The sequence below is a fragment of the Diorhabda sublineata genome, chromosome 5 (assembly GCF_026230105.1).
Source record: "Diorhabda sublineata isolate icDioSubl1.1 chromosome 5, icDioSubl1.1, whole genome shotgun sequence".
Classification (NCBI taxonomy): domain Eukaryota; kingdom Metazoa; phylum Arthropoda; class Insecta; order Coleoptera; family Chrysomelidae; genus Diorhabda; species Diorhabda sublineata.
In genome coordinates this window covers 2,945,738-2,971,405 of record NC_079478.1, presented here as the reverse complement: position 1 = coordinate 2,971,405, position 25,668 = coordinate 2,945,738, and the positions used below count along the sequence as shown (strand labels likewise).

Sequence of the window (25,668 nt, the reverse complement as noted above, 5' to 3'; positions counted from 1 at the left end):
CTGTATTGATGCCTAAATGTTAATTATTTTTCGCAGTAAAAAAGATTTTCACTGCCATAATAATTCACAAAAGAAAAACAATTTTTCCAAGGATTTATTTTTAATATCGTCGATTATTGTTGGAGTAATCATCATAAAACAATTTATTTATTGAAATCATAATTGATGGTAGATTTTGAATAATTACTTTCAACCTAAATTGGATGATATTCCATGATCCGTCAGATATATCTTGAAGTAATTCCATAATTTAATCTGTTAATCGGTTTGGAAGAAAATTGACAATAACTTTTTATAAAGACGCTATATGTATCGGAAACTTTGATCGGGTTATCCCGATCATGATCTGGATGTTCGAAAACTAACCCGGATCACGTTTATTGTTGTTCGGAAACTGATTTCCACCCTTGTAGATCGGAGGGTAAATACGATCAGGTGATTTATCTATTTTGAACTAATTTATATCCCTTATATGTTGTCTGTCTACTACTAATTCTTATAAAAAATAGCTTATTGGTATTAAATTTTAGTGGAAAATACGTACAAGGGGGAAAATTATACAACTAAATAAATATCCTGGAAGAATTAAAGCATGAAAAAGTAATAGAAATCAAAAGTTCTTGTAGATCATGTTTTAAATTTGAAATTTCCACCGAAAGTTAAACGCTAGGTTCGAAAAGTGTGATCGAAGTTTTGGGTTTTCAAAATTCAGTAAAAAATTAGTTGATTGTTCTTAAACTTTAGTGGAAAATTCGTGGAAGGAAGAAAATCGTTGGTAACTGCTCAATAACAATTATTAAACATCTAGAATTTATTATACAACTAAATAAATATCCTGGAAGAATTAAAGCATGAAAAAGTAATAGAAATCAAAAGTTCTTGTAGATCATGTTTTAAATTTGAAATTTCCACCGAAAGTTAAACGCTAGGTTCGAAAAGTGTGATCGAAGTTTCGGGTTTTCAAAATTCAGTAAAAAATTAGTTGATTGTTCTTAAACTTTAGTGGAAAATTCGTGGAAGGAAGAAAATCGTTGGTAACTGCTCAATAACAATTATTAAACATCTAGAATTTATTATACAACTAAATAAACATCCTAGAAGAAATAAAGCATAAAAAAATAGTAGAAATCAAAAGTTCTTGTAGATCATGCTTTAAATTTGAAATTTCCACCGAAAATGAAACGCTGGGCATGGAAACTGTGACCTATACCTCGTTCGGGGCTAGGATTCGCAATCAATCTATCTGAATCCTGGTTATAGTTTACGAAAAGTCTTATGGTAATACGTGAATGAGTGAATAAAGATTTACCGTATAAAAACGCTTATCAACCGAACTGTCTTCTACAATATTTCGAATATATACACAACATTTTTTCAAAATTCTTGTTTAGACACCATTCGTTCGTCACAATACGCCACATCCAAGAGAACTGAAAGCAAAGGCTCACAAATTATTTGGAAAAGGACAGAATTCATTGGAGGAAAGTGATCAGCAATCGAATGACAACAGTACGATTGTGTCGGAAGCTGTCAATCCACATGTTAGACAGTCATCAGAAGCTTCACAGGTAAATAATGAAAACTTGACACGAATTGATAAAATAATTATAAATTCTAGTATCTTTGTTATAAAATTCAATTATTAACCATCTTTTCTTGATTATTTTATTTTTTTTAATATGGATAATTTTAACCTTTAGACGATACAGTTAACTGTACAGGCACTGCTATTCTCTCCATTAGAGGATTCTCTTTGTTCAAAAAATGAACTCAGCTCTTCAAAAATCGATTCCTATAATTCCTAAATTACTAATCGATCTCAATTACCCGAAAAGGAATCATTTCTGATTCTTCTGAAACCAAAAGTCTTGTCATAAACCATAAAAACACCAAAAACACACATTGGTGGTTTTCTTTTTACCCGCTAAAGTACCAGTCCATGTAACCGTATGGAATAAAGCGTTACATAAATAAATTTTCAGATCATCGAACCAGAAATTGATCCTACTACTGTTGGGAATGGACAAATTGACGAAAATAGCGAACACAGCCAAGAAGAAGATACAGACGAGGTAAGTTAAGTTCTTATACAAATTTTTATAATGCTTCATTGCATGTTGTGAATTTTGAATCCGTAAAAAAGTTTGATAGAAAAAAATAATTATATCACTCCTTCTTTTAGACGTTTTTTTTTTGGTCGTTGACGTTGTATGTCAACCGCATTTTAAAAGTAATTACTTTGATGGAAAAATTTATTTTGGGAAATTATAAGAACGTTTGACAGATTGACGTTTATTATATTTTGCATCATACACTCCAGATAATTAATTTGAAACGCTACTACGATTACCGTCTGTTTGAAAATCAAAAATCTGAAATACGACTCTTGATTGATTCAAATTATTATAAATTATAAATTATAGTCTCTGATATAAAGTTTGTTCCAATCTTCTAATGTGGACCGTCCTTGAAACAGTTATTGGAAGCGTTTAAATGATATTTAGAATGAGTTTCGTTCCAACCCATCAAAAAATCGTCCTGGGTACTGTAACGATTCGGCGCAATAGAGATTACGTGTTTCAATCGTTTGTTAACTGTTTTCGGTATGGTCATTTCGATACTTGGCTGATAGGTCTAGCTCTATAAACGCTTCCATTAACCGTTCCCGAAACGGTTCATCATCGATACCTAAGGTGGTTAGGTCTGTAGGGACTGTCCGGTTGGAACATGTAATTTATTGAACCATTGATGTTTATCGTCGGCGTTGCAGGTTTTCTGCGATTTTCCTGTAACCAGGCGAACTGATTCACCAGCCAAATAGCCGACGATAGGGAATAATGCAGCGGCAGCTGTACCCGCCACCCATTTAAAATTGTTCAAAAGAAAATCTCAAAAAACAAACACAAAAAAATTCAGCGCTGAGGAAGGGAATCATTTAAAAAGCCTCATACATCGAGGCGCCATCGAGCTCCATCCTGTTGAAAAATGATCTCCTGAGAATCTTCCATAATTTGGGTGAATAGCCATTGTTCCAACATGTCTAGGTACGTTATTCCAGTCACAGTTCTTTCCGCAAAAAAATGGTCCATAAACCTTTGTCTTCGGTGGTCTCTTTCTTGTTGCAATGTTGTATGTGGATTTTGCAAACCCCATATGCGAACATTGGGACTGTTGACATTTCCACTGAGATGGAAAGTTGCTTTAACGCTAAAAATGATACGTTGTACAAATGTGTCATCCTCTATCATTTCTAGCTCATCACCGCCAATTTTGAGGCGCTTTTTTTTGTCATTAGCTTTGAGAGCCTGCACGAATTCTAAACGGTAGGGCTTGTACAGCAAACGCCGTCTCAGAACTTTCCATATAATTGGTTGGGGTATTCCAAGTTCTCTATTGGTAGACTTACTTGGGCTGCGTACAAAACTGTCTTCTATACGTCTGACATCATCTTTTAATACATTAAAAAAACTTTGAAACTTCCCCTTTGCATTGATATAAAAATTATTCCTGTAGCGTTTGTACTTTAATCCTGTACTCGAGCCATAGTATTTCTCTGGTTTTTCGGATTCAATCGTAGTCGTACTTCGCTACAAGATGTATTTTGTTCAAAATCGGCCTTTGTGCCTCAAAACATCGATGGTGTGCGTAAACTGATATTGCGAAATCGTCATGTGGAATTTGTTCGCGATGGATACCGCATAATTCTACAATCGCTGAAAAAAAAACTTTTTATGAGGCTCATTTTTTGTTTGAAACTTTTTCCCTCTCAAATCAATATTTTCCGAGATTTTAATTTTAATTGTTATAATGTTAAAGGTGACTGACGGTCAAATGGTAAAAATCCTTGTATCGGACAAATTTTTTCTTAAATTTCAGCAAATTAATGCATAATTCGACGAATCCCATGGTAATATTACGAACCCTAATCTTGTACACGACCACCAAGTCTCTTAGACTTTTCCTCAGAATAATTCAAACGTTACCTACACGCGTTGGATAATCTCGTTCTATTCAAAGAAAAAATCACATTCAAAAACGTATGAAAACAACAAAAATCGTGTAAAAAGAGATAGTTTTTTATTTTTAACTCGTGTTAAATCAAGTCGTGTAAAAAGAGATTTAGATAAAGTACTTGCGGTTTTTTTGCGTTTAGGTATCTTCAGTTATCATCACAAAAACCATAAACGTGATTTACATCCGCATATTCTTGATTTGGAATGTACTTTATCAGAGATATTTGCACGTTTTAAAAAATCTAGGGATCTTGGAAAATAATATAAAGTTATATCTTGAAATAAATCTATCGTGTCATATTACGAGGTCTGGTTTGTTCAATGAGGGAGTAATAATGTCTATTATTATTCATAAGGATGAGCATAATAAATGGTGTTGTTGTTCTTTTGAATAATTAATAGTCGCTATAAATGATGACTATAAAAAAGCCTTTAACTCTGCGTCACACCAAAAAACGAATAACATCCTTAAATCAACCGGGATCGACGCACAAAATCTCTATAGATCATAACCGGACTTTACTTGCACCAAACAGCAACAGTCGAAATCGAAAGGTCCACATCAGAAGAGAAAGCAATAGGAAGAGACGTGCGACAACTGCAGGCATAAAGATCAATGGTAACCTTATAAACAATCTTCGTTACGCCAGTAGCCTACCAGAACTTCAATTTTTTATGGACGTTATTGTAGAATATATTGAGCAATTCAAGACCAAACTATTGGTATTCTTTAAAATGCAAAGAAACGCCACCATAAGACTCCATGGAGAGATTATTGAACAAGTTTTATCTCTAAGATACCTGGGCACGCTCCGTCAACCAGCAATGCGACCAAAAACTCGAAATCAGATCAAGAATTGAGCAAGCGCGGAAAATTCTGAACAACATGAGGACACTTCTGGTAAACTGCAACGTCAACTTGGAACACCGGACCAGAATACTTGGCTGTTAAATCTTTTCTGTTCTTCGGTACGGATGCTAAAGTTGGACCATAGATTCGGCCACAGAGAAGAAAATTGATGCGTTCGAAATGTACGTCTACAAGCGAAAGCTGCGGATATCTTGGACAGAACATAAGACAAACATAGAGGTCCTTCAGCAAATGGGTAACTTCTTACGTCAATCAAGGAGAGAAAGTTGCAGTACCTAGGACGTACAATGAGAGATGAGATTCTCCTCCTGATAATAGAAGACAATAACCATTCGGATCGCCAACCTCCGTAGGGAGACGGCGTCGTAAAAAGAAGAATTTACTCGCGAATAGAATACTATACTTTGCGGAACTACCCAAGATTGGCTACGCCCAATGTTTAGATCCTTTAGCGATATCTTTAACAACTTTTGATATTGAATTTGAAACTACATCTGCATCTATAAAAATCTTTACCACTCGAGTGTTTTCCCAGCTTTTCCTTGGACGAGCATCACTTTTATTCAAACGGGTTGTTTAACAAACAGAGTTGCAGATTTTATGGAGTGGAGAATATCATAAATGAAACCACCAAATACCTTAACATTCTTCGAAAGTTTAGGCGGCGTTATCTTCATAATTGGGCCGTACTTTTTTCAAAACGCTCGGGGCGATTCAGTAACTATCAACTCTGCAGAATATACGTGTAAATGCTAGAAAATGGTGAATCTAACGCGAGTTTAAACATTCCAAAACAAATTGTTTCCACGTAAAAATATTCTATGACCTTCCCTCGGCCCAAACTGATTGTTGATTTCTTCTATGAAAATGACGTTGCTTCAAAAGACGTCTTATGGATCTATGGTCTTTCAAGACTAACCCAATCCAGCTAAAGCTGTTCGCACTTCGGAACAAATGGTCTCCTGGTTTATTGAAATAACTGTTTTTGTCGTCACCGTTTCCTTGGAGCAACGTATAATGGTCAATTCTGTACAATGGTACACAGAAGACGAATCAGTCTCCATTACGATAATGCGAGCTCTCACACACATCTGGTCAAACAAAAACGTTTTTAAGCAGTCAAAACATCGAATTGACGGGTCATCCGCCTTAAAGTCATTGATTAGCACCCAATGATTTCTTCTCATACCCTCAGATCAAAAATAAATTGCGAGATCAAAGTTTTTCTATACTTGAAAAAGCTTTAACGATTAGGATTCTTGGAATGTTATGTGTGGTCAGTACTGCTGCTGTACGGAGTAGAAACTTGAACCTTGAAAAAACTTGAGACGCATCCTGAAGATACCTTGGACTGACAGAATCATCAACGACGAAGTATTAAGATGCATTGGTCGCAAAAACATCTTACATAGGAGACATCTTACGAAACGACAAATACCTACTGCTACAGAACTTAATGCAGTGCAGGAAGAAGAAATCCTGGCTCCGCAAAATAAAAGAATGGACTAATCTCAGCGACGAAGAAATGTTTAAAAACGTGTTTGCCAACCTTCAATGTGAAGATGGCATGTGTGGCACTTCACTCAAAAGTGCAAAAATTTATGATCCATCCTGTATCCCGTCTTCATGTTTTTCAACTTCAAAGAGATACGTAAAGTAAAGAAACGGATAGAAATAGATCTGATTAATGGCATTCCGGTATACAACAATAGAAAATAGAATATAAATTTGAATCATCACGTTTTGTCGATTCCAAAATGAACTGTTCGCCGTGTGGGAGTCCAATAAACTGCAATATTTTTTTCTATTTTAGATTGAAAGATCTGTTAGGTTTTGAAATACTTCACCTACATCACATTCATTTGTATATAGTAATTTTATCGATATTGTTTGTGCCGATAGGTGGTATGTATGTCAGGTATCTGACGTGTCCGTTTTAGTTTTTATTTTGATGAGTATTGTATTGTAAACTTTATTTTTATTATTTAATGGAATAAAGGAATCGTGATTCAGTTTGTAGGTGATTTGCTCGAAAGTAATCATCGGTTGAGGTCAGCAGAGAAAGTTTGCTTCTTCTAAAAAAGATCGCATTCATGAGATAAGACCATTAATATAATTTTGAATTGTTTATCAACTATTTTAGATTTATCCGGAATGAGTGCGCTACAACTCGTGACAATTAATTCGTTGAGATAAGAATGCGTCAACTCTGGATAGGTATATTTCAGGTAAACGAAAAGGTAGTCCGAGTACATAATACAAATCGTGACGGATTCGTCAAGAGTATTACCTAGCATTTAGTACCTAATCCACTTTGTAAAGTTGTAAAATTCAATTAAAACTGAGAATTTGTAAATTCCGCATTTTAACATTAGGAAGGAATTTTTAAAATTTGTCGTAATTTATAAAATTCTATATAACGTATTAATGTACAATTGTAATTGGTTGAAATTCTACCCCTAATATTTCCACGACCTTTAGGCTAGGTGAGGTTAGGTTGCATAATCTTCCGTCACGAGTTGTCTAATCTTCATGACAACTACGATCAAGAGCTGGCGCATTGTGACAGAAGTTAACATTTTTAGTAAAGATAATACTGTTTTCTTCAAAAAAAATAACGTAATTCTTTATCTTTTATAAGATAAAAACTATTTTAGTGTCTGAGGAATGCAAGTTTTTTCTTGCAGGCTTGATGCTAATAATTATAAAGCTCAATTAGAAAGTTTTAAGGGGGAAGATGCTTCAAAATATCGATATTTTCGAAGACATATCAAATTGAAACAAAACTTTCAGTGTTTATTATTATATATTCGCCGAGGCGCTTCGATTGTGTATTTTGTCTTTTCCATATGAAACAAAGAATCCAAAAATTTTTATTTTTTAATATTATAGATTAGAACAAATCATAAAATGAGAAATCGCGCGTAAAAGTTTTCGTATATAAAAAATCGTAATTTTCTTGAACTCACCGCGTTAATATGCTAATCACCGATTTCTGGTCGATAGAGTTGTCCTTTTGAATCCTCAAAAAACTGATTTTAGCCCACATGTTCGAGTCTGCGTTCTGGCCTCTTTACTTGAAAATGAAGCGCGACTGTTTTGTCGAGTGATCCTTTCGGCAAAATTGTTGCATTGTTGTCCAATTTTCAAATCTAGTAACTGCATGTTTCTCAGTGCTGCACTGTAGCCTTCAATGAACATTCCTCCAGCGATTTAAGTAGAAATCTCGACGATTTTAATGCCTGAGTGAAAATGGAATTGAACACCTCATTAGCAGCTCGTCCTTAGATAATTCCTCGTACACAGGACGAAGGGCAGAGTGCGCGCTTTCCAAGCGATTCGGCCGCTCGTATACCTGCTGATGGGTAGTTTAGGAAGATATTTATGCAAAAAAATTCGTTTTTTTAAGTCTCTAAAGCAGCTCCCCCCTTGAATATGTTCAAACAAGATCGTCTAATTCATTTTGAGAATAGCATTTTGGCTTTTTTGATATAAATCAGTATCGTTATGTGATGCGCTTGGTCCTTTAGTATCTTGATCAAATATATTTTTAGGCAGTGAAACTGTACGTTGATCACAACTAGTACTTGGATATTGCCATTTAGCTCTCTACAAAAATAATAGTCTTCCAGATGATTTCGTAGTTTTCGCCTAAAAGTCGATGCTCCAAATTTAAAGGCACTTCTTTTACCACTTTTTCATGATACCAAATATGATTTACAAATACACTTGAGAGCCCAAAAGCACCCTAAAATACTTACCCATTGAGTATTTTAGGATGTTTTTGGATATTTCGGTATTTTTCATCCTGATATAACTTTTGTACAATGTTTAAACATATATTTTCTGCATATATAGCAAAAATGATCTGGATTGGTTGAATAACGACTCTTTGAATTAGTCATGACGCAAAAACTGAAATAGATTAACATCTTAGCGGCAAAAGACGAAAATTTAAATTTTCTAAATTAGAATTATATAGAAAAGGATAAGTCTGATTTGCTGACAACAATTCGTCGGCTTCTGTTGCCATATTTTCCTGATATGACTCCTTCCGATTACTTCATGACTTTAGATTATTTACTATCTGTTGTAACCGTATTTTCATCCGTTTTTCTGTTGAAATTTAATCCTATATATCCATATTGATTATCCATCAAGTTTCAAGCATTTCCACCCACTGTAGTTTTCGTTAACGGTTCAACCTGTAATCGAAATCCGAAATGCCGTTTCGAAGAGAAAACTCCCACCTGTTGTACCAGATTTATGAGCATCCCATTCACATCTGTAATATGGAGACATTTCTAGAACGCCTGTATCTAGTTATTTATTCACATATTTTCTTTTCCGATAGCACCTACACGGAAATAGTCAATTTATTGTGTACGAACTATAATAAACGGTGCATCGGTTATTTCTTAGGGAAACGAAGAAAGTTGTTCGGTTGTAAGGTCGATTTGATGGTGTTTTTATAGGTTTTACATCATTAAAAGTGAACCGCGTCAAAAGCGAGTTTGATATCACGTTATTGGTGAAAGGTTAAAAATTAATATGTCGTTGATGACGTTTATGATAAAAATTCTATTAGAAATCGTAACCAAGCGGAAAAATTTTTTTTTTAATAAGGGGTATTGAAGCTTATGGTGATGGTAGGGCAATTTAATGGAAAACTTAATATATTTTGAAATTTGACTGACATATAATAGTTATTTGTGCAACAAGTGAGTAAAGTAATACTTTTTTTCGAGAATAGGACGGTTTGACCGGCGACAATTCTTACGAGTGGAAAAAAGTTACTGTACTCACGAGTTTCATACAAAAATTTTTCTACGTCCGTTTTTATTTTTTAATTGAATTGACAACATTTAACGAGTCGAAAGAAATAGCTTCGTCTGTGGTTAACGGATTGTTGGTAGGATCGTGAACATTTACAATGTTGCTTGAAGTCGAACTAGTTGTTTCCTCTAAAATTTTCAATGCGGAATCCATTTTTTTATTGAGTTGTCCACGTAACCCTCCGCAACTGTGTTGGATTTCCACCCACCATTTTATATAATTCCTTCCTCCGCAGAGCTCCTGCGATTCCGAATATTGAAGCAACCTGAAAGATGTTACAAATAATATCGAAGCATACATTGTTGCTTCTTCACCGGCTAATTTTTTAGATTTTTTGGGTTTATAGCCACGAGTGGATAAATGTCAAACGAATCCGTTTCTCCTTGTTCGCTATGCGCATGCGCCGAGCTGAGTCTCGGCGGGTACTTTTGAAATAGTATTTCAAATATCGCGAGGTTAAAAAGTGCGGCGTTCTTGGGTTCAAGCCTGATGATCGATAAATACAATGAATATAAGAATTTTTTAATGAATGTTAATCCTGTGTGCTATTGTACGGATATAGTGATACATTGTTTATTATTTTACAAATAATTTTATTCGTATAAAACGTCCGATTACACTCAGGACAATTAAATAATCCAGTCTTCAATTCCTCTTCATTCTTACTTTCCATAATCTACTTTGAGGTTATAAAAAATGATATTTTAGTTAAGTAATATGTAAATATTACACATTTTACTTACTTCAGTGATTTACCTATTAACACAAAACATATTTACACGTAAATATTAACGCAAATTGTTTGATGGTTGGGAAAGAAATCAAGTACAAAGTTTCTACCAGGGGCGTTTGAAGACATTTGACTGCGCAGACGACGTTACGTTTCAGAGCATGTGCAAAGCGAGCAAGGAAGACCATTTTGACATTTATCTACTCGTCTATAGCCAACTGATTTATTTTTCAAATATGCAATGAGTATTTACTGATATCTACGTCGTTATTTACCATTAGGGTGCCTTTCAGTTTTGAATAAGTCGATCAAAGTGTTGAGGACTTCCACATTTTGGATTTAGTTTCAAAATAAGCTAGTAACACTTTTTCTATGAAGCTATTCATGCCTTTCTTAGTTCGCCATTCCATAAAAGAATTATATCCCTTAAAATACTGTTCCCTGGATTTCTCAGGGAGAAGATTCATAGTCGCCGCAGTTGCCGATTCAACAACATCTTCTGGTGTGCAGTTACTACTACACTCCTTTTAATTAGAGACAAAACGGATTTTCTAGAACGAATATCAAGAAATAAAAGTGTAACAGTTTATCGTTGAAACGAATTGACATGAGAAAGAAATCGTTCACAGCCCTTTATTTTGATAAAACAATTTTATAATCTCGTTAAATTAAATGACACGTTACGGCACTTTTTTTAGCACCAAAACGTGAAATAATTAACCGCTACGATACTTTTTTTCACGCTTTTTGACCGATTCAGAAATTCCATTCCTTATGAATGCAAACGAATGAAAAAAACACGATTATTGTAACGGACGTAGAAAAATTAAAGTTATATTACTAATAATGCTTAACTTATTTAAAATCATTCAATCTCTTTTGTCATTTTGTCACACTAGCATGCGATTATAACGGCTAAAAACATAACAGGTCTTTTTAATGACTCCGCCGGAGGATTGCTATAAACGACTTTCTTTTATCAAAAAATTGCTATGCTCAAACGGTTTTGTTTCATATAGATTGCCAATAATAATGGAACTTATTTAATTTCTTTCCACTTCATTTACGGGTTATAATAATTATTAAAAAATTTTTATTGTGTAAAGTATTTTTTCATTAATTGTAATGATTTCCCGTGTTAATTTGCTAGGAATAAACAAGTTACTATCCTTTAGCAAGATAAAGGCAAAAATTGGAATCATATCAAGATTACAAGTGAGTGATTTGGTGTTGGGTTAGACACTTACCCTCGAAGTAACTCCTCCCAGTCTTTCTTGGTTGTGAAAAGGGTTGAAAAGATGCTTTAGGAACATTTATTCTCTACCCGTACAAGTTGCATTTGCATCCCATCGACTGCATAAATTATATCTTGTTCTCCGGCTAGTATACTTCACCGATAGGTCGTGAATCAAAGTCGAATTGAGTAAAATCCAAAAGATTTATAGTATCATACTTGACCTTTTTCAAAGAAATGCGTCACAAGTTAAATGAGTTAAAATGGGTCCTTTCAGCTTCTTAAAGCTCCAACAACTTCTCAAAACAGGCGATAATCACTGGTTGGTAGATCAAGACTGTAAAGTTAGCGGTCAAAGCCTTCCTGCTTGAACTTTTGTTACTTTGACACCATGCAGTCATTTTTGGTCATGGTTCAGAATCGCGCCAGGTTAGATGATGTCTCTTTGGTTAGTATCGTCGACACCGGGTCTTAAAGTAGACTTCAAATGTAATCAACAATTAGCACGCATGTTCCTCCTCAGATTACTATGGTTTAAATATTTTGATTCTACAGTAATCAGTTTATTTGTTTTTTTATCGTATTAGAAGCGATAGGTCAAATGCCATTCACTTCATAATTGTGATTCTCATTCAATGTTTTTGGATACCAACTAACAAACAACTGTCGTTTTCCTGAAAATATGTGATAATTGATTCTGATCACTTGGTGAACTAAACTTGCAGTACCAACCTTGACCACCTTCATCATGAACGTAAACTGCACTCATCAAACGATAAATATCTGCAGCACTGTATCATTTAACTTGTAACAGGAGTCATACAATAGGCGGTATCGCCTATCGTAGCTTCGCGGCGATGGAGAGTTTGGAAGCAGTATTAGCGGCAGTTGTAGCGTCACCTAACAAGGCTTTTTTCCATATGCAATGAAACTACCGCAGGAAAATTCATTTCGCTTATGGAAATACCTCCAATTCGTTCTTTTTTTCAAACAAAGAAGTCACGACGGTCACTTCAATCTCCGATCGCTCCGTGCAGACGCTACGCGAGCAGAAGAAAGCGGGCATGCGCTGTAGGTAACTGAGATGCTCTCGCATTACACACTCTACCATTCAGGTGTCAGTCGGCGTTGTGCTACAGCCACTTAAACATGCCCGACATTATTAATGCTCCCGCAAAGAGTGAATTGCGGTTTCATTTGTGATTCATTTTCCACAGGCTTAAGGCCATATTGGTGCAGAAATCCATCGGAGAATGAGTCGGATGTATGGGGAAAATTTCATGAGTGATGGTGTCGAAAGTTTGAAGATTGTCGTGCATGATGAAGGGGACCAAGAAGGCAAATCTGTCGTTTCAGATGACCTGGTTCAACGATTTGACAGAATGGCGAAAGAAAAGGTCTGTTTTTTACTCTACTTGAATTCATTGGCGACAACTTCCTTTGAAAAGGGTAGTAAAAAGCTTGTCCACAGATATGACAAATGTCTGAATGTCTTCGTTGATTATGTAATATAGGGGATTCAAAAAAAACGGCCCTGCATCACCTATACGGTGGCGTTTTTATCAGCGAAGAATAAACAGACTTTTAGTTCTCGGGAATTATCTAGTTTTCAACAACCGACAAGTTCCATTCACCATTTTCAAATAAAATTCTCAAAATTCCCTAAAAATTGTGTTGTAAGTACAAAAATTAATGGATTTTGAATTTTCGTACCAAACCATTTGAGTGTAACACTATTAACCTGAAACGAGTCTAGAGTAAATGATTTATTGTATGCATATAAAACTACTAACGATGCGCTCCGTCGGAGTCATGGAAAACCTCTTCTATAATAGTTGATTCGAGGGAATTTGTTAACGCTACGCATGTTTCAATCTAACTATTAAATCTTTCTGAGGGTGGTGTGCTTCTACAGGATCAGGTGACTCTTCGTCGAGTCGGATTCGTCAGCCGTGTGTCTTCTTCATCAGATGAGCGAGATTCTTCATCGAAACCGAGTCGTCTACACAGACGTGATACTCCTCACCATCTCAAGAATAAAAGAATTACGTCGGTGCCCATAGACAAAGACAAGGTGGCCTCGATCATTGCACAGGTCTTTTAACTCTTTTTAATTTTTTTATAATGTTTCAATGACATACCACTGCAAACATGACGCAGTCTTATCTACTATTAATTAAAAATTCATTGAAAACTTACCGAAAACTAATTTTTTCATAATTTTCCGAAAAATTGGAATTTTATTGATAAAATATCAATTTGTGCGTAAAGTCAATTTAGTGGTATATCATTGATATGTCTGTCTAGCTAGTGATGTTTGTATGTGCTTTTTGCATGCCGTTATTATTTTTTTCGTTTAATCGTACTGAAAAGGTAAAGTATTTTGTTGCAGTAGTATTCCTAACATTTATTGAGCTAAAATTTGAAGCCATTTTCCAAAATTTACTAATTGTTTTCTTACTAACAGGTTAGCTGGAGGCATTGACATGAGTTTTAGTGAGCAGATAAGAGTGTTAGCCATCCACACTCTCGATTTATTGTTTATTTACACCCGTCCGTCCTTTGACTCGCGTTCGAAATTTCATATCAAGCAGCAACTGCTTGATTTTTAAATATTTCATTATCGTATTTGGTTAATTTCTTCAATTTCTAATTATATAATACAAAATTGACGAATCGTCTCCAAGCTCATGGCGACAATGTTCAAATATGCAAGAAACATGCGAGGTTTTTGACGCAAAAAGAATCAGGAGGACGAAGCCAAAAATCTCTAGACGAATGGCAAGATTTTCACGAATCATAGCAGCGATTTTTTAAGTTCGGCAAGAGGAAAAGTCACAGGGAGCCAAATCAGTCGAATACGGTGACTGAGCGATGACTATCGTTTTGTGTTTGTCTCAAAAATCAGTAACAATATTTCCGGAATGTTACGACTAGTTATATAAATAAATTTGGTCTTGTACGATGAATTGTTTCAAGCAGATGTCTCAAAACTGTAAAGTAGTTGTCTTTATTGACATTTGAACTCTGGACACTGGAACCAATGGTTTCGGCTCATTGACTTGATTGTTGAGATGTTTGTAAATAATTACTTCAGCACGAATACAGGAAATATCAACATTACGACATTGCTATCGTAGAACTTCTTGTCACACGAGTGCTATTTGAGTTGTTTACAAATACCAGAAACATTCATTTTAGTCAAAAATGGAGAATGGTAAGTACTATCTCGAGCCGCCACGTTCCGCTTTATTAATGGCTGTCAAAAATATTTGTTCGCATAATTCGATGATCATGAAATGAAGCGATGAATCATAAATCTATACATAAGAACCCAAAACTAAATCATAATCGAGTGTATGGGTTTTCCAAGACTATCCCAATCCAAAAAAAGTTGTTCGAAACAAATGGTTGCCTGTTTTCTGGAAGTAACTCGACTGCCATTACAGCAACATAGAAAGGTCAATTCTGCATGGATACACAAGAATTTGTTTACTAGAAAAGATCGAAAAATCATCAAAAAAACCAATCGTAGAAGACGAATCAATCTTCATCTTCAGCTCTCACACATCAGTTCAAACAAAAGCGTTTTTGACAAGTCAAAACATTGATGGATCATCCGCCGTACAGTCCTTGTTTAGCACCAAATGATTTCTTATTTTTCCCACAGATGAAAAATAAACGTTTTGCTACACTTGAAGAAGCGGTCATTCGTTTTGGAGGTACCTCAATAGAATTGGAAAAAATGTTCTTAATCGGAAATATTTTGAGAATCAATAAAGCCATATCCAATTATGATTTTATTTGTGTATTTCAAAACTAAAGTAGCATCCCTCGTATTGGGGATGGAGCTTGACAAGAAGTTAATTATACCTTCCTTCATTTTAACATTATGTACAGAGGATCAGAACGGCATATATCCTGAAATCCTCGATAGCTTTGGAGACAAATAGAAATGCCACTCAAACCTTGGAGTATATTAGAAATGTTTTCAATTTCAACTAGAATTAGTCTTTGGTTTCCTACAAATAAGGAAATGGCTTACAATTAATGAAATATTGGCTGAAGCACATTCTTTACAATAAAAATTTCTTTTCCGATTATGAGAATTGATGTTAATTAACTAAAAATTAGCCTCTAAACTGTTTTGTATTGTACAATACTCCCAATCACGAATTTTATACATCATAATTTCATCTTTTTTTCATTTCAAACCAGAACAAAAACTATCAATACGTGATATAGTCCTTAAACATGTGAATTATGTAAATATTATAAATGGTATTTTGAAAACTAGGCATATTATGCAATTTACATTTTCCTCCTTAAGAAAACTTTTCAATTTTCGGCGGATGCGAAAGTTTCTCCACCAAATATTATTATATTATTACTAGCTTTTACCCGCGGCTTCGCTCGAATCGAATCCATTAAATAAGTATCAGAAATCATTATAATAGAAAAGAACGAACTCTGTAGCTATATTAGAACCTGAGATGTAGATCTTTGAATGTAGAAAAATTGCCAAAAACCTACAAAAATCCATAACTCCACATTGATTTTCCGCGTCTAGCTGCTCTCCAACTCAACCGATTCAAGTGTTCAAAAACTCAAAAGAAAGAAGATGTTTCAGCGAGTGTTCTTAAACCAAAACGAACTCTGTAGCTATATTAGAACCTGAGATATAAATCTTTGAATGTAGAAAAATTGCCAAAAACCTACAAAAATCCATAACTCCACATTGAATTTCCACGTCTAGCTCCTCTCCAACTCAACCGATTCAAGTATTCAAAAACTCAAAAGAAAGAGGGTGTTTCAGCGAGTGTTCTTAAACCAAAACGAACTCTGTAGCTATATTAGAACCTGAGATATAAATCTTTGAATGTAGAAAAATTGCCAAAAACCTACAAAAATCCATAACTCCACATTGAATTTCCACGTCTAGCTCCTCTCCAACTCAACCGATTCAAGTATTCAAAAACTCAAAAGAAAGAGGGTGTTTCAGCGAGTGTTCTTAAACCAAAACGAACTCTGTAGCTATATTAGAACCTGAGATATAAATCTTTGAATGTAGAAAAATTGCCAAAAACCTACAAAAATCCATAATTTCACATTGATTTTCCGCGTCTAGCTCCTCTCCAACTCAACCGATTCAAGTATTCAAAAACTCAAAAGAAAGAGGGTGTTTCAGCGAGTGTTCTTAAACCAAAACGAACTCTGTAGCTATATTAGAACCTGAGATATAAATCTTTGAATGTAGAAAAATTGCCAAAAACCTACAAAAATCCATAACTCCACATTGATTTTCCGCGTCTAGCTGCTCTCCAACTCAACCGATTCAAGTATTCAAAAACTCAAAAGAAAGAAGGTGTTTCAGCGAGTGTTCTTAAACCAAAACGAACTCTGTAGCTATATTAGAACCTGAGATATAAATCTTTGAATGTAGAAAAATTGCCAAAAACCTACAAAAATCCATAACTTCACATTGATTTTCCGCGTCTAGCTCCTCTCCAACTCAACCGATTCAAGTATTCAAAAACTCAAAAGAAAGAAGGTGTTTCAGCGAGTGTTCTTAAACCAAAACGAACTCTGTAGCTATATTAGAACCTGAGATATAAATCTTTGAATGTAGAAAAATTGCCAAAAACCTACAAAAATCCATAACTCCACATTGAATTTCTACGTCTAGCTCCTCTCCAACTCAACCGATTCAAGTATTCAAAAACTCAAAAGAAAGAGGGTGTTTCAGCGAGTGTTCTTAAACCAAAACGAACTCTGTAGCTATATTAGAACCTGAGATATAAATCTTTGAATGTAGAAAAATTGCCAAAAACCTACAAAAATCCATAATTTCACATTGATTTTCCGCGTCTAGCTCCTCTCCAACTCAACAGATTCAAGTATTCAAAAACTCAAAAGAAAGAAGGTGTTTCAGCGAGTGTTCTTAAACCAAAACGAACTCTGTAGCTATATTAGAACCTGAGATATAAATCTTTGAATGTAGAAAAATTGCCAAAAACCTACAAAAATCCATAACTCCACATTGAATTTCTACGTCTAGCTCCTCTCCAACTCAACCGATTCAAGTATTCAAAAACTCAAAAGAAAGAGGGTGTTTCAGCGAGTGTTCTTAAACCAAAACGAACTCTGTAGCTATATTAGAACCTGAGATATAAATCTTTGAATGTAGAAAAATTGCCAAAAACCTACAAAAATCCATAATTTCACATTGATTTTCCGCGTCTAGCTCCTCTCCAACTCAACAGATTCAAGTATTCAAAAACTCAAAAGAAAGAAGGTGTTTCAGCGAGTGTTCTTAAACCAAAACGAACTCTGTAGCTATATTAGAACCTGAGATATAAATCTTTGAATGTAGAAAAATTGCCAAAAACCTACAAAAATCCATAACTCCACATTGAATTTCCGCGTCTAGCTCCTCTCCAACTCAACCGATTTAAGTGTTCAAAAACTCAAAAGAAAGAGGGTGTTTCAGCGAGTGTTCTTAAACCAAAACGAACTCTGTAGCTATATTAGAACCTGAGATATAAATCTTTGAATGTAGAAAAATTGCCAAAAACCTACAAAAATCCATAACTCCACATTGAATTTCCGCGTCTAGCTCCTCTCCAACTCAACCGATTTAAGTGTTCAAAAACTCAAAAGAAAGAGGGTGTTTCAGCGAGTGTTCTTAAACCAAAACGAAGTCTCTATCTTGAATAGAACCTGAGATATTGAGGATAGAAAGTGTGTATGTGAAAAACTCCCATAAGTAATGTACAGGGGGAAATCGCATTTGAGAATGGTGAAAATTAGATGAAATTCGATGGTTGATGGCTGATCTGTGCATCAATACCTTTCATTGAAAAAAAAAAGTTAAGCAAATCGGTTGAGTAGAACGCCTGAACGGACTCGGAATGGAAATCATCAATTTTTTAATATATAAGATTAGTATAGCTAATAAAAGGGGCACTTTATTTCAAAAACAAATAACTAAGTTCTGTGAGTACGTTACGGCTTAAATTGCGAATCATTTGTTTGGCAAAATCATTGTATTTTTGGATGGGGGGATAATGTCATTTGATGTTTTCTAACAGTGGTTTAGAAAGGGAATAAATACGGAAAGTAGATTAAGAATTTGAGGAATGATGATAACTAACAAGACCAAAATAATTATTCAAAAAATGATGATAATACCAATAAAAAAATTTACGACGCAGAGACAACGTCAATAACGGAAAAATGTTAATGAAAATGAATTCAGACGACATAAGCATTATGAGATAAATGAGGAACTGAAGAGGACGATTTAGTTAAAAAAAAATAAAGAAGAAAATGGGTGGGACATGTGCGAAAACACAGTATCCTCAATGAGAATGTTGCAGTAGGATTTAGGAGATACAAGATTAAGAGAAATGTCCAAATCAAAGTGGTTATAAGGACTAGAGGAGGAAAGAAAGGATAAGCATGGAGATAATCCGGATTGATGCACCCCTAAAAAAGAATTTTGAAAGCACTTCGTTGCTGAGCCTCACAGGGGGGGTAGAAACATGTATATTTAATATATCCAATATTGTTGTGAGGAAATTCCTAACAAAGACTTAAAATATCTTATGTATTGTACGTAATTCAATCATTATCGGTATCTACATTTTCTGCAAAATTATATAACAAACAACTTATACCACAAAAACCTCTTTTTAGATCGAAAAAACACCCGATACTTATATGAAGAAAAATCTAGATTATTCTAAAAATAAGACGTAAAAGGAAATCGAAAACATAACTCGATAGATTATCTGATTTCACTTCATTAGATTTTTGTGTGTGTGAATATACATATGACAATATTCTTAAACTCAAAACGTCGTCACTCAAATTCGTCCTGTACCATGAATTATTCATTAAAAAAATTAAAATAAAAACTTGTTTCAGAAAATTTTTATCCTACCGTTTATTTAACTAATTAATTTATGCATTACTTCATTGACTCACTCTGTATGTACTAAATGTCGTATTAAGTAAAGTTGTTAAGTAAGCAATGCATTTCTTATCTTTATTACTTTAGAAAATAGGAAAATATGTGATGAAATAATAATATGGTGAATTATTTTGTGGGCTTTTTAATGCCAAGAATAGTGTCAGAACCCACATTTTTTATATTCGTATAGAGCCGGAAAAATCGGCGCATCAAAAGTTACTTGTACCAGGCGAACGAAAAATCTGTTGATCCTTTTCTGTGTGAAAACTTCCCTAGTAATGTTATTTCCCTTAGAAAAAATTCTGATCACTCTATGCACTTATAGTCGATAAAAATCCATCACTTTTTAAAGCGATGTGAGTCATAGAATTTCCGTTTATGCCTCAGATCTTCTTCAACGAAAATTGAAACTTGATGTTGATGCATTTACATCACGTATTGCAATACAATGGCACTAAAGCCACTATTGACAAGCTGAACTTGATATATACGAGATAAAATTGCCACTTAACAAAAAAACAAGATATCAGGCATGTTCTAGCCTCTTAAATACGCGATAACTTCCTCGGCTGATGAAAATCTTCCACTTTAAGTGTCCAATCACTCTTGAACCACGTATTTCGCCGGTTTTTCGAATTCAATAGTGGTCGCACTTCGCTACAGGATGATTTTTGTGAAGGTCGTCGAAAACTGGCTGTTGTGCCAGAAAACATCGATGCTGTGCTTAATCTGATAATACAACATCGTCTGGTGACACACCGAGATATTGAGGCATACTCGGACATTAGTTCATTAGTGCATGAACATCTAAAATACTTCAAAAGACGTCTATAATATCGTGACAGACGACGAATCACTTCGAAGCAAATAATCGCCTGTTTTTTTGGAATAACTGGTTATATTGCTACCGTTTCATTGGAGCAACGTATAATGGTCAATTCTGAATGGTACACAAGCATTTGTTTGCCGGAAGTGTTCGAAATCAATCGCAGAAGACGAATTATTCTCCACCATGACAATGCGAACTCACACACACATTAGTTCAAACGAAAACGTTTTTGAACAGTCAAAAAATCGAATTGATGAGTCATTTGCCGTACGGTTATTGATTGGAACTCAATAATTTCTTCTTATTTCGGCAGATCAAAAATAAATTGTTTTTTCCACACCTGATGAAGCTGTTGATGCGTTTAAATCATGTGTTTTAGAGGTGCCTCAATCGGAATGGAGAAAATACTTCGACACTTGGTTTAAATGCATGCAAACGTGGAGAATATTTTGAAAAACAATAGAGTCATATCGTATTATAAGTATTTATCTATTTTGTACATATAATATATGGATGGTAATAAACAATAACGTCTACACCAAAATTTTTTTGTATAAATGCCAGCGCTGAAAACGTGAATTAAAAATTTGGTTAAAAAAGGCCAAAAGGAAAGAAAAATAGAAATACGACAGTAAATGCACCGGACCTAACCTAACCTAACCTGAATCGATAGCATCGACATATTTCCCGATCTCAAAAGAGCAAAAAAACAATAGAAATAAATGAAAAGTAATTTTATTCCACAAAAATTTAGTCACTTTCCTCATCCTCTTCCATTGGAGATCGATCATTCTTTCCAGGATACAAAAATTTTATATCTACAATGATTGCATCGAATGGATCCACATTTTTTCGCCGTTTCCTGATAAATTCACAAATATGCAGGTCCAAGTTACTTCTGATTCCCCCTCTCGATATTCTTCTCATGTGCCTCTAGCTGGATTCAATGGTGTAGGCCCCTGTTTCATGGTCAACAAAGTGCCCTTGATTGTTGGATATTTCTGCTCCTACTTACCTGCTTACGAAATGACCGCGATTTTCGACTCTCTAGAGATCGCGGGAATTTCAAAAATATCGTCACCTGTAAAATTTCTTTGGCGTTTTTCGAAAGTTCTGCAATTTTTTCTAGTTTATCACTTGCTACACTAGCTACATTTTTAGTACACAAATGGACACTTTTCAGCTTACCCCCCATTTAAAACGGTTCTCCATCGATTTGAATAAAATAATAATAATAATTGAAATTTATTAAACCAAAAAAAAATAACAGAGCAAATAACAATTTACAATCTATTATACAAAAAGTATTACAAAAAATTTAAACTATTTTTCGTTTACAGTTACTTCTAAAAAGTCTGAAACGCCAGTTACTTTTTGTCAAGTAAAAAAAATTGTAGAGAAATTAAATTGAATACTTTTCAGTGATTATAAGAAATGGATTGAAAAAAAATATCTGATTCATTAGGCTGCTCGATTTCTTGAAAGGTCTAAACTGTAGCTTTGAAATAAAAAGATCGAGTGTTGATATACATTTCGTGACGCTTTATCATTCTTAAATTACTTTAAAAAAAATATGTGCATCCTACTTTCGTTCATTGAATATCAAACTCGTGCATCTAGATTATAAAAAAAAATGATAAAAAGTTCTTGATCATTCCAATTTCTCCTGTCAAATTTTGAATTGTTGAAACAGTTTGGTTTCAATAATTTTTTTTCGCGAAAAAAACCTCTTGACCCAACCCGATGATATGATAAAATATATTAATAATTTCTATAATCATCTTTATTAATATAAACCCAATTAATTATTTCAGTCTAAAAGAATTTCTAATAGAAGCTTAGCAGATTAAATAATTAATGAAAAGGATGAACTTTTGAAAAAAATTTTCGAATTTAACCGAATAAAAAATTTTATATTTTGAAATTATTATATTTTTATAGTAATAAACCTCTAAAAACAACATATTAGGACTTTTCGGAAACTATGATCGGGTGTGGTTGTGAATGTTTAGAAATTAACACGGATCACGTTCATTGTTAACCGGAAACTGATCCTTGCGGCCAGTGGGTAAATACTATAAACAGACGGGTTGTTTCATTTGTCTATGGTTTATTGAATTATAAAAATGAATTATTTCCCTTTAAATATCTGTCTACTATTAATTCTCTCGAGTTCTATTATTGTGAGGTTACTGAGCAAAACCATCCAACTAAAAATTTGGTAATTATACTCTTTCGCGGTCACCTGGTTTTTTGGCTCTAGAAAATCGAAAAATGGATGGATTTTAATGATCTTGGTCTCAAAATGTTCCATTTTTCGGCGGATTTATAATAAAAATACGAAAATTAAAAAAAATAAATATTCATGATTTTAAATGCAAAAAAATGACTTTCTACATATAATCCTTCGTAACTGTTTCTGACGTCGTGGAATCAAGTTCGTATATTTTTTTTCGCAATTTACATAAAAAAATGAATATTTTGAAAAAAAAAATTCAAAAAAGTTAATTTTTTTGAATAATTGTGAGTTGTAGGATTTTGTTAATAATAAATTGAAATATATTGACAATGAGTTGCAACAATTGTGAATTGAATACATTTGAAGCACTTACAATATCCAGTGATACAAAACAACCTAACCTAACCTAACCAAAATTATAAAATTTATCTATTTTTCGATTTTTAATGGTCCAAAAACTATTAACATTGAAGAATATAGTACGAAACTATTCACGAAAATTGATTGTTTTTCATCGATTTCATTTTAAGCTATAAAAACTAAAAAAATCAATCTTTTTGGATTTTTTTTTAAATTATTTATTAATTTATGTAGAATACAAAAAAAAATATAAGAACTTTATCTGATAATGAAATAATTTTTTGTAAAGAATTATTTTGCAAAACGGTTTTTTTTACGAATTAAAACAGTAAAACTATGACAAATTTTCATTCCAGGTATTTCTACTAATTTTTTTTATAAATCCGCCTTAAAATGGAACATTTTTGAGACCAAGATCATTAAAATCCATCCATTTTTCGATTTTCTAGAGCCAAAAAACCAGGTGACCGTGAAAGTGTATAATTACCATAATTTTTTGCAAAACCGTTTTTTTTTACGATTTAAAACATTAAAACTATGAGAAATTTTCATTCCAACTATTTCTACTAATTTTTTTATAAATCCGCCGTAAAATGGAACATTTTGAGACCAAGATCATTAAAATCCATCCATTTTTCGATTTTCTAGAGCCAAAAAACCAGGTGACCGTGAAAGTGTATAATTATCAAAAATTTTACTAAAAATTCGTATTTCTTTTCTGGAACTGGAATGGCATCACTTGCCAATGGCGCTTACAGAAATTAATGAATCTAGCGTTCGGTTTCTTTACTTGAACGTTGCACAATGTACTAATTGGTAACCTATATTCATAATGTTTCATCATTTCTTAAGTTTGAAATACAAAAAAAATAATCATTATAACTAAATAAATTAGACACAACCTGACAACATTGTCTAGTTTTTGTTAGTTGTTTATGGCGATTTCAGGTCTAGCTTTTGATAAACTTAAGAGGTCTATTAGTAGATGTCTTTGTTAGGCGGCCCCCAGACAATCAATTTTATAGCTCAATATTACGAATTGTGCAATATTATTGACCGTTTAGGGTTAATATTGAAGATTCCACTATTATTGAACAAAAGTTTGAGTGTGTTTTTATTTTTATTGCACCATATTTTTCCATTGCATTGTGTAGGATCAGTATTGCGCAATATTTTTTAGTCTGTATTTCGTTTTGACGAGGAGTACACGCGCGGAAAAAGAGAGTGAAAAAGTTGAGAAAAGGGAGTTTATCGTCGAATGTATCTAACTGTACAGATAATTGCCATATTTGTGGAATGTCAAAGGTGATGAAAAAATTCAATACTTTGAGAACTAAGTAACGGAAGGAGCTTAAGATACATCTCCAGTCGATGAAATTCTGATCTAGTACAGACGACATATACCAACCTACTAAACATGAAAACATTGCGCAGTAATTCGTTTATTGTGCAATTTAATTGATCGTTTGAATTCTAAGCGCTTTTCAATCATCTTATTGTACAATAAAATATATTGTACAAAGGGTCTAGGAGCCGCCTTACTGGGCTTCTTAAATTTTCCGACCTTTCAGCATCAAAAAGTATTAAACTTTAGTGCAAAATCCGTTTGAGACGGTAAATCGTAGATAATCGCTCAATAACAATTATTCAACATCTAGAATCTAATATTTTACCAAATATGGAAGGAACGCAAAAAATATTAATTGAAATCAAAAGTTCTAGTAGGTCAAGTTTGAAATTTGTAATTTCCTCCGAAAATTTAACGCGACGCACACTGGGGCGGACAGTTCCTATACATGGCAAAAATCGAAGAAGTAATTAACAAATTTTTGGAAAAACCAATATCCCCTTCATTATAACAGAGGTAAATGTTATCATTAATCCCCCCATCCCTGTACTAAAGTCAGTTTTCTACGGATAGTGTACGTGTACTGATATGTAGATTTGACTTTTGAATTTTTTGTGTGGATTTAAAGCTATATTTTCATAGTTTGTGTTTGAATTTCATTATGGAACCGTCGACTTGTGGTATGTAACATTTTAATAAAATTATATTCGCAGAAAACTTTATATATTTAGTTAATATTATTTAGAACAAAAAACAAAAAAAAAACAAAATTATCTTAACATTTTCCAAAATATATGTAAGCTTTTAGTTAGGTTTCAATATAGTCCAAGTTTTGAAAATTTTTTTTATAATTGGTATTATTTTGAGCTTTGCAATATTGTATAGGTTTCTTGCACTTTGCTTAAAAAAATTAGTCTGTGTACTGAAATAAGATAGGGTAAAAATAATATTTTAATTTTATCATTATTTTATTTCCGGAACGAAATCAACTTTTTAATACTCTCAGAATTTCAAATAAAAATGAAATCGATCAACACTTTGATTATTTAAAAGATGAAATAATGAAGCGAACAAAATATTGAAAGTGAAAAGCTTTTAAAGCGCTTAAATAAAACTTTATCATATTTCAAATCACACTTTAAATCGCGCTGGATGAAAGCGTTCAGAATAGAAAAAATGTTTCTCAAAAATAATGCTGAGTGGCATTTACAATAAGAGAAGATGTAGAGACTC

General features: G+C 33.6%; 1 protein-coding gene across 18 annotated transcripts in view; it reads left to right on the top strand.

Moving 5' to 3' along the window:
- Positions 1-25,668, top strand: part of LOC130444483 (protein lap4-like) — a 169,688-nt gene that overhangs the window by 63,048 nt on the left and 80,972 nt on the right. For 15 of the 18 annotated variants that reach the window (XR_008909959.1, XM_056779615.1, XM_056779613.1 and 12 more), the window contains exons 6-8: positions 1,392-1,568; positions 1,983-2,072; positions 13,600-13,779. Coding sequence is in view for 17 of the 18 variants with exons in the window: in XM_056779615.1 (XP_056635593.1) it covers positions 1,392-1,568; positions 1,983-2,072; positions 13,600-13,779 (447 nt within the window). In the remaining variant the exon portion in view is untranslated. The remainder of the gene's footprint in view (positions 1-1,391; positions 1,569-1,982; positions 2,073-13,599; positions 13,780-25,668) is intronic. The other 3 variants (XM_056779616.1, XM_056779624.1, XM_056779623.1) reach the window with 1 other exon arrangement.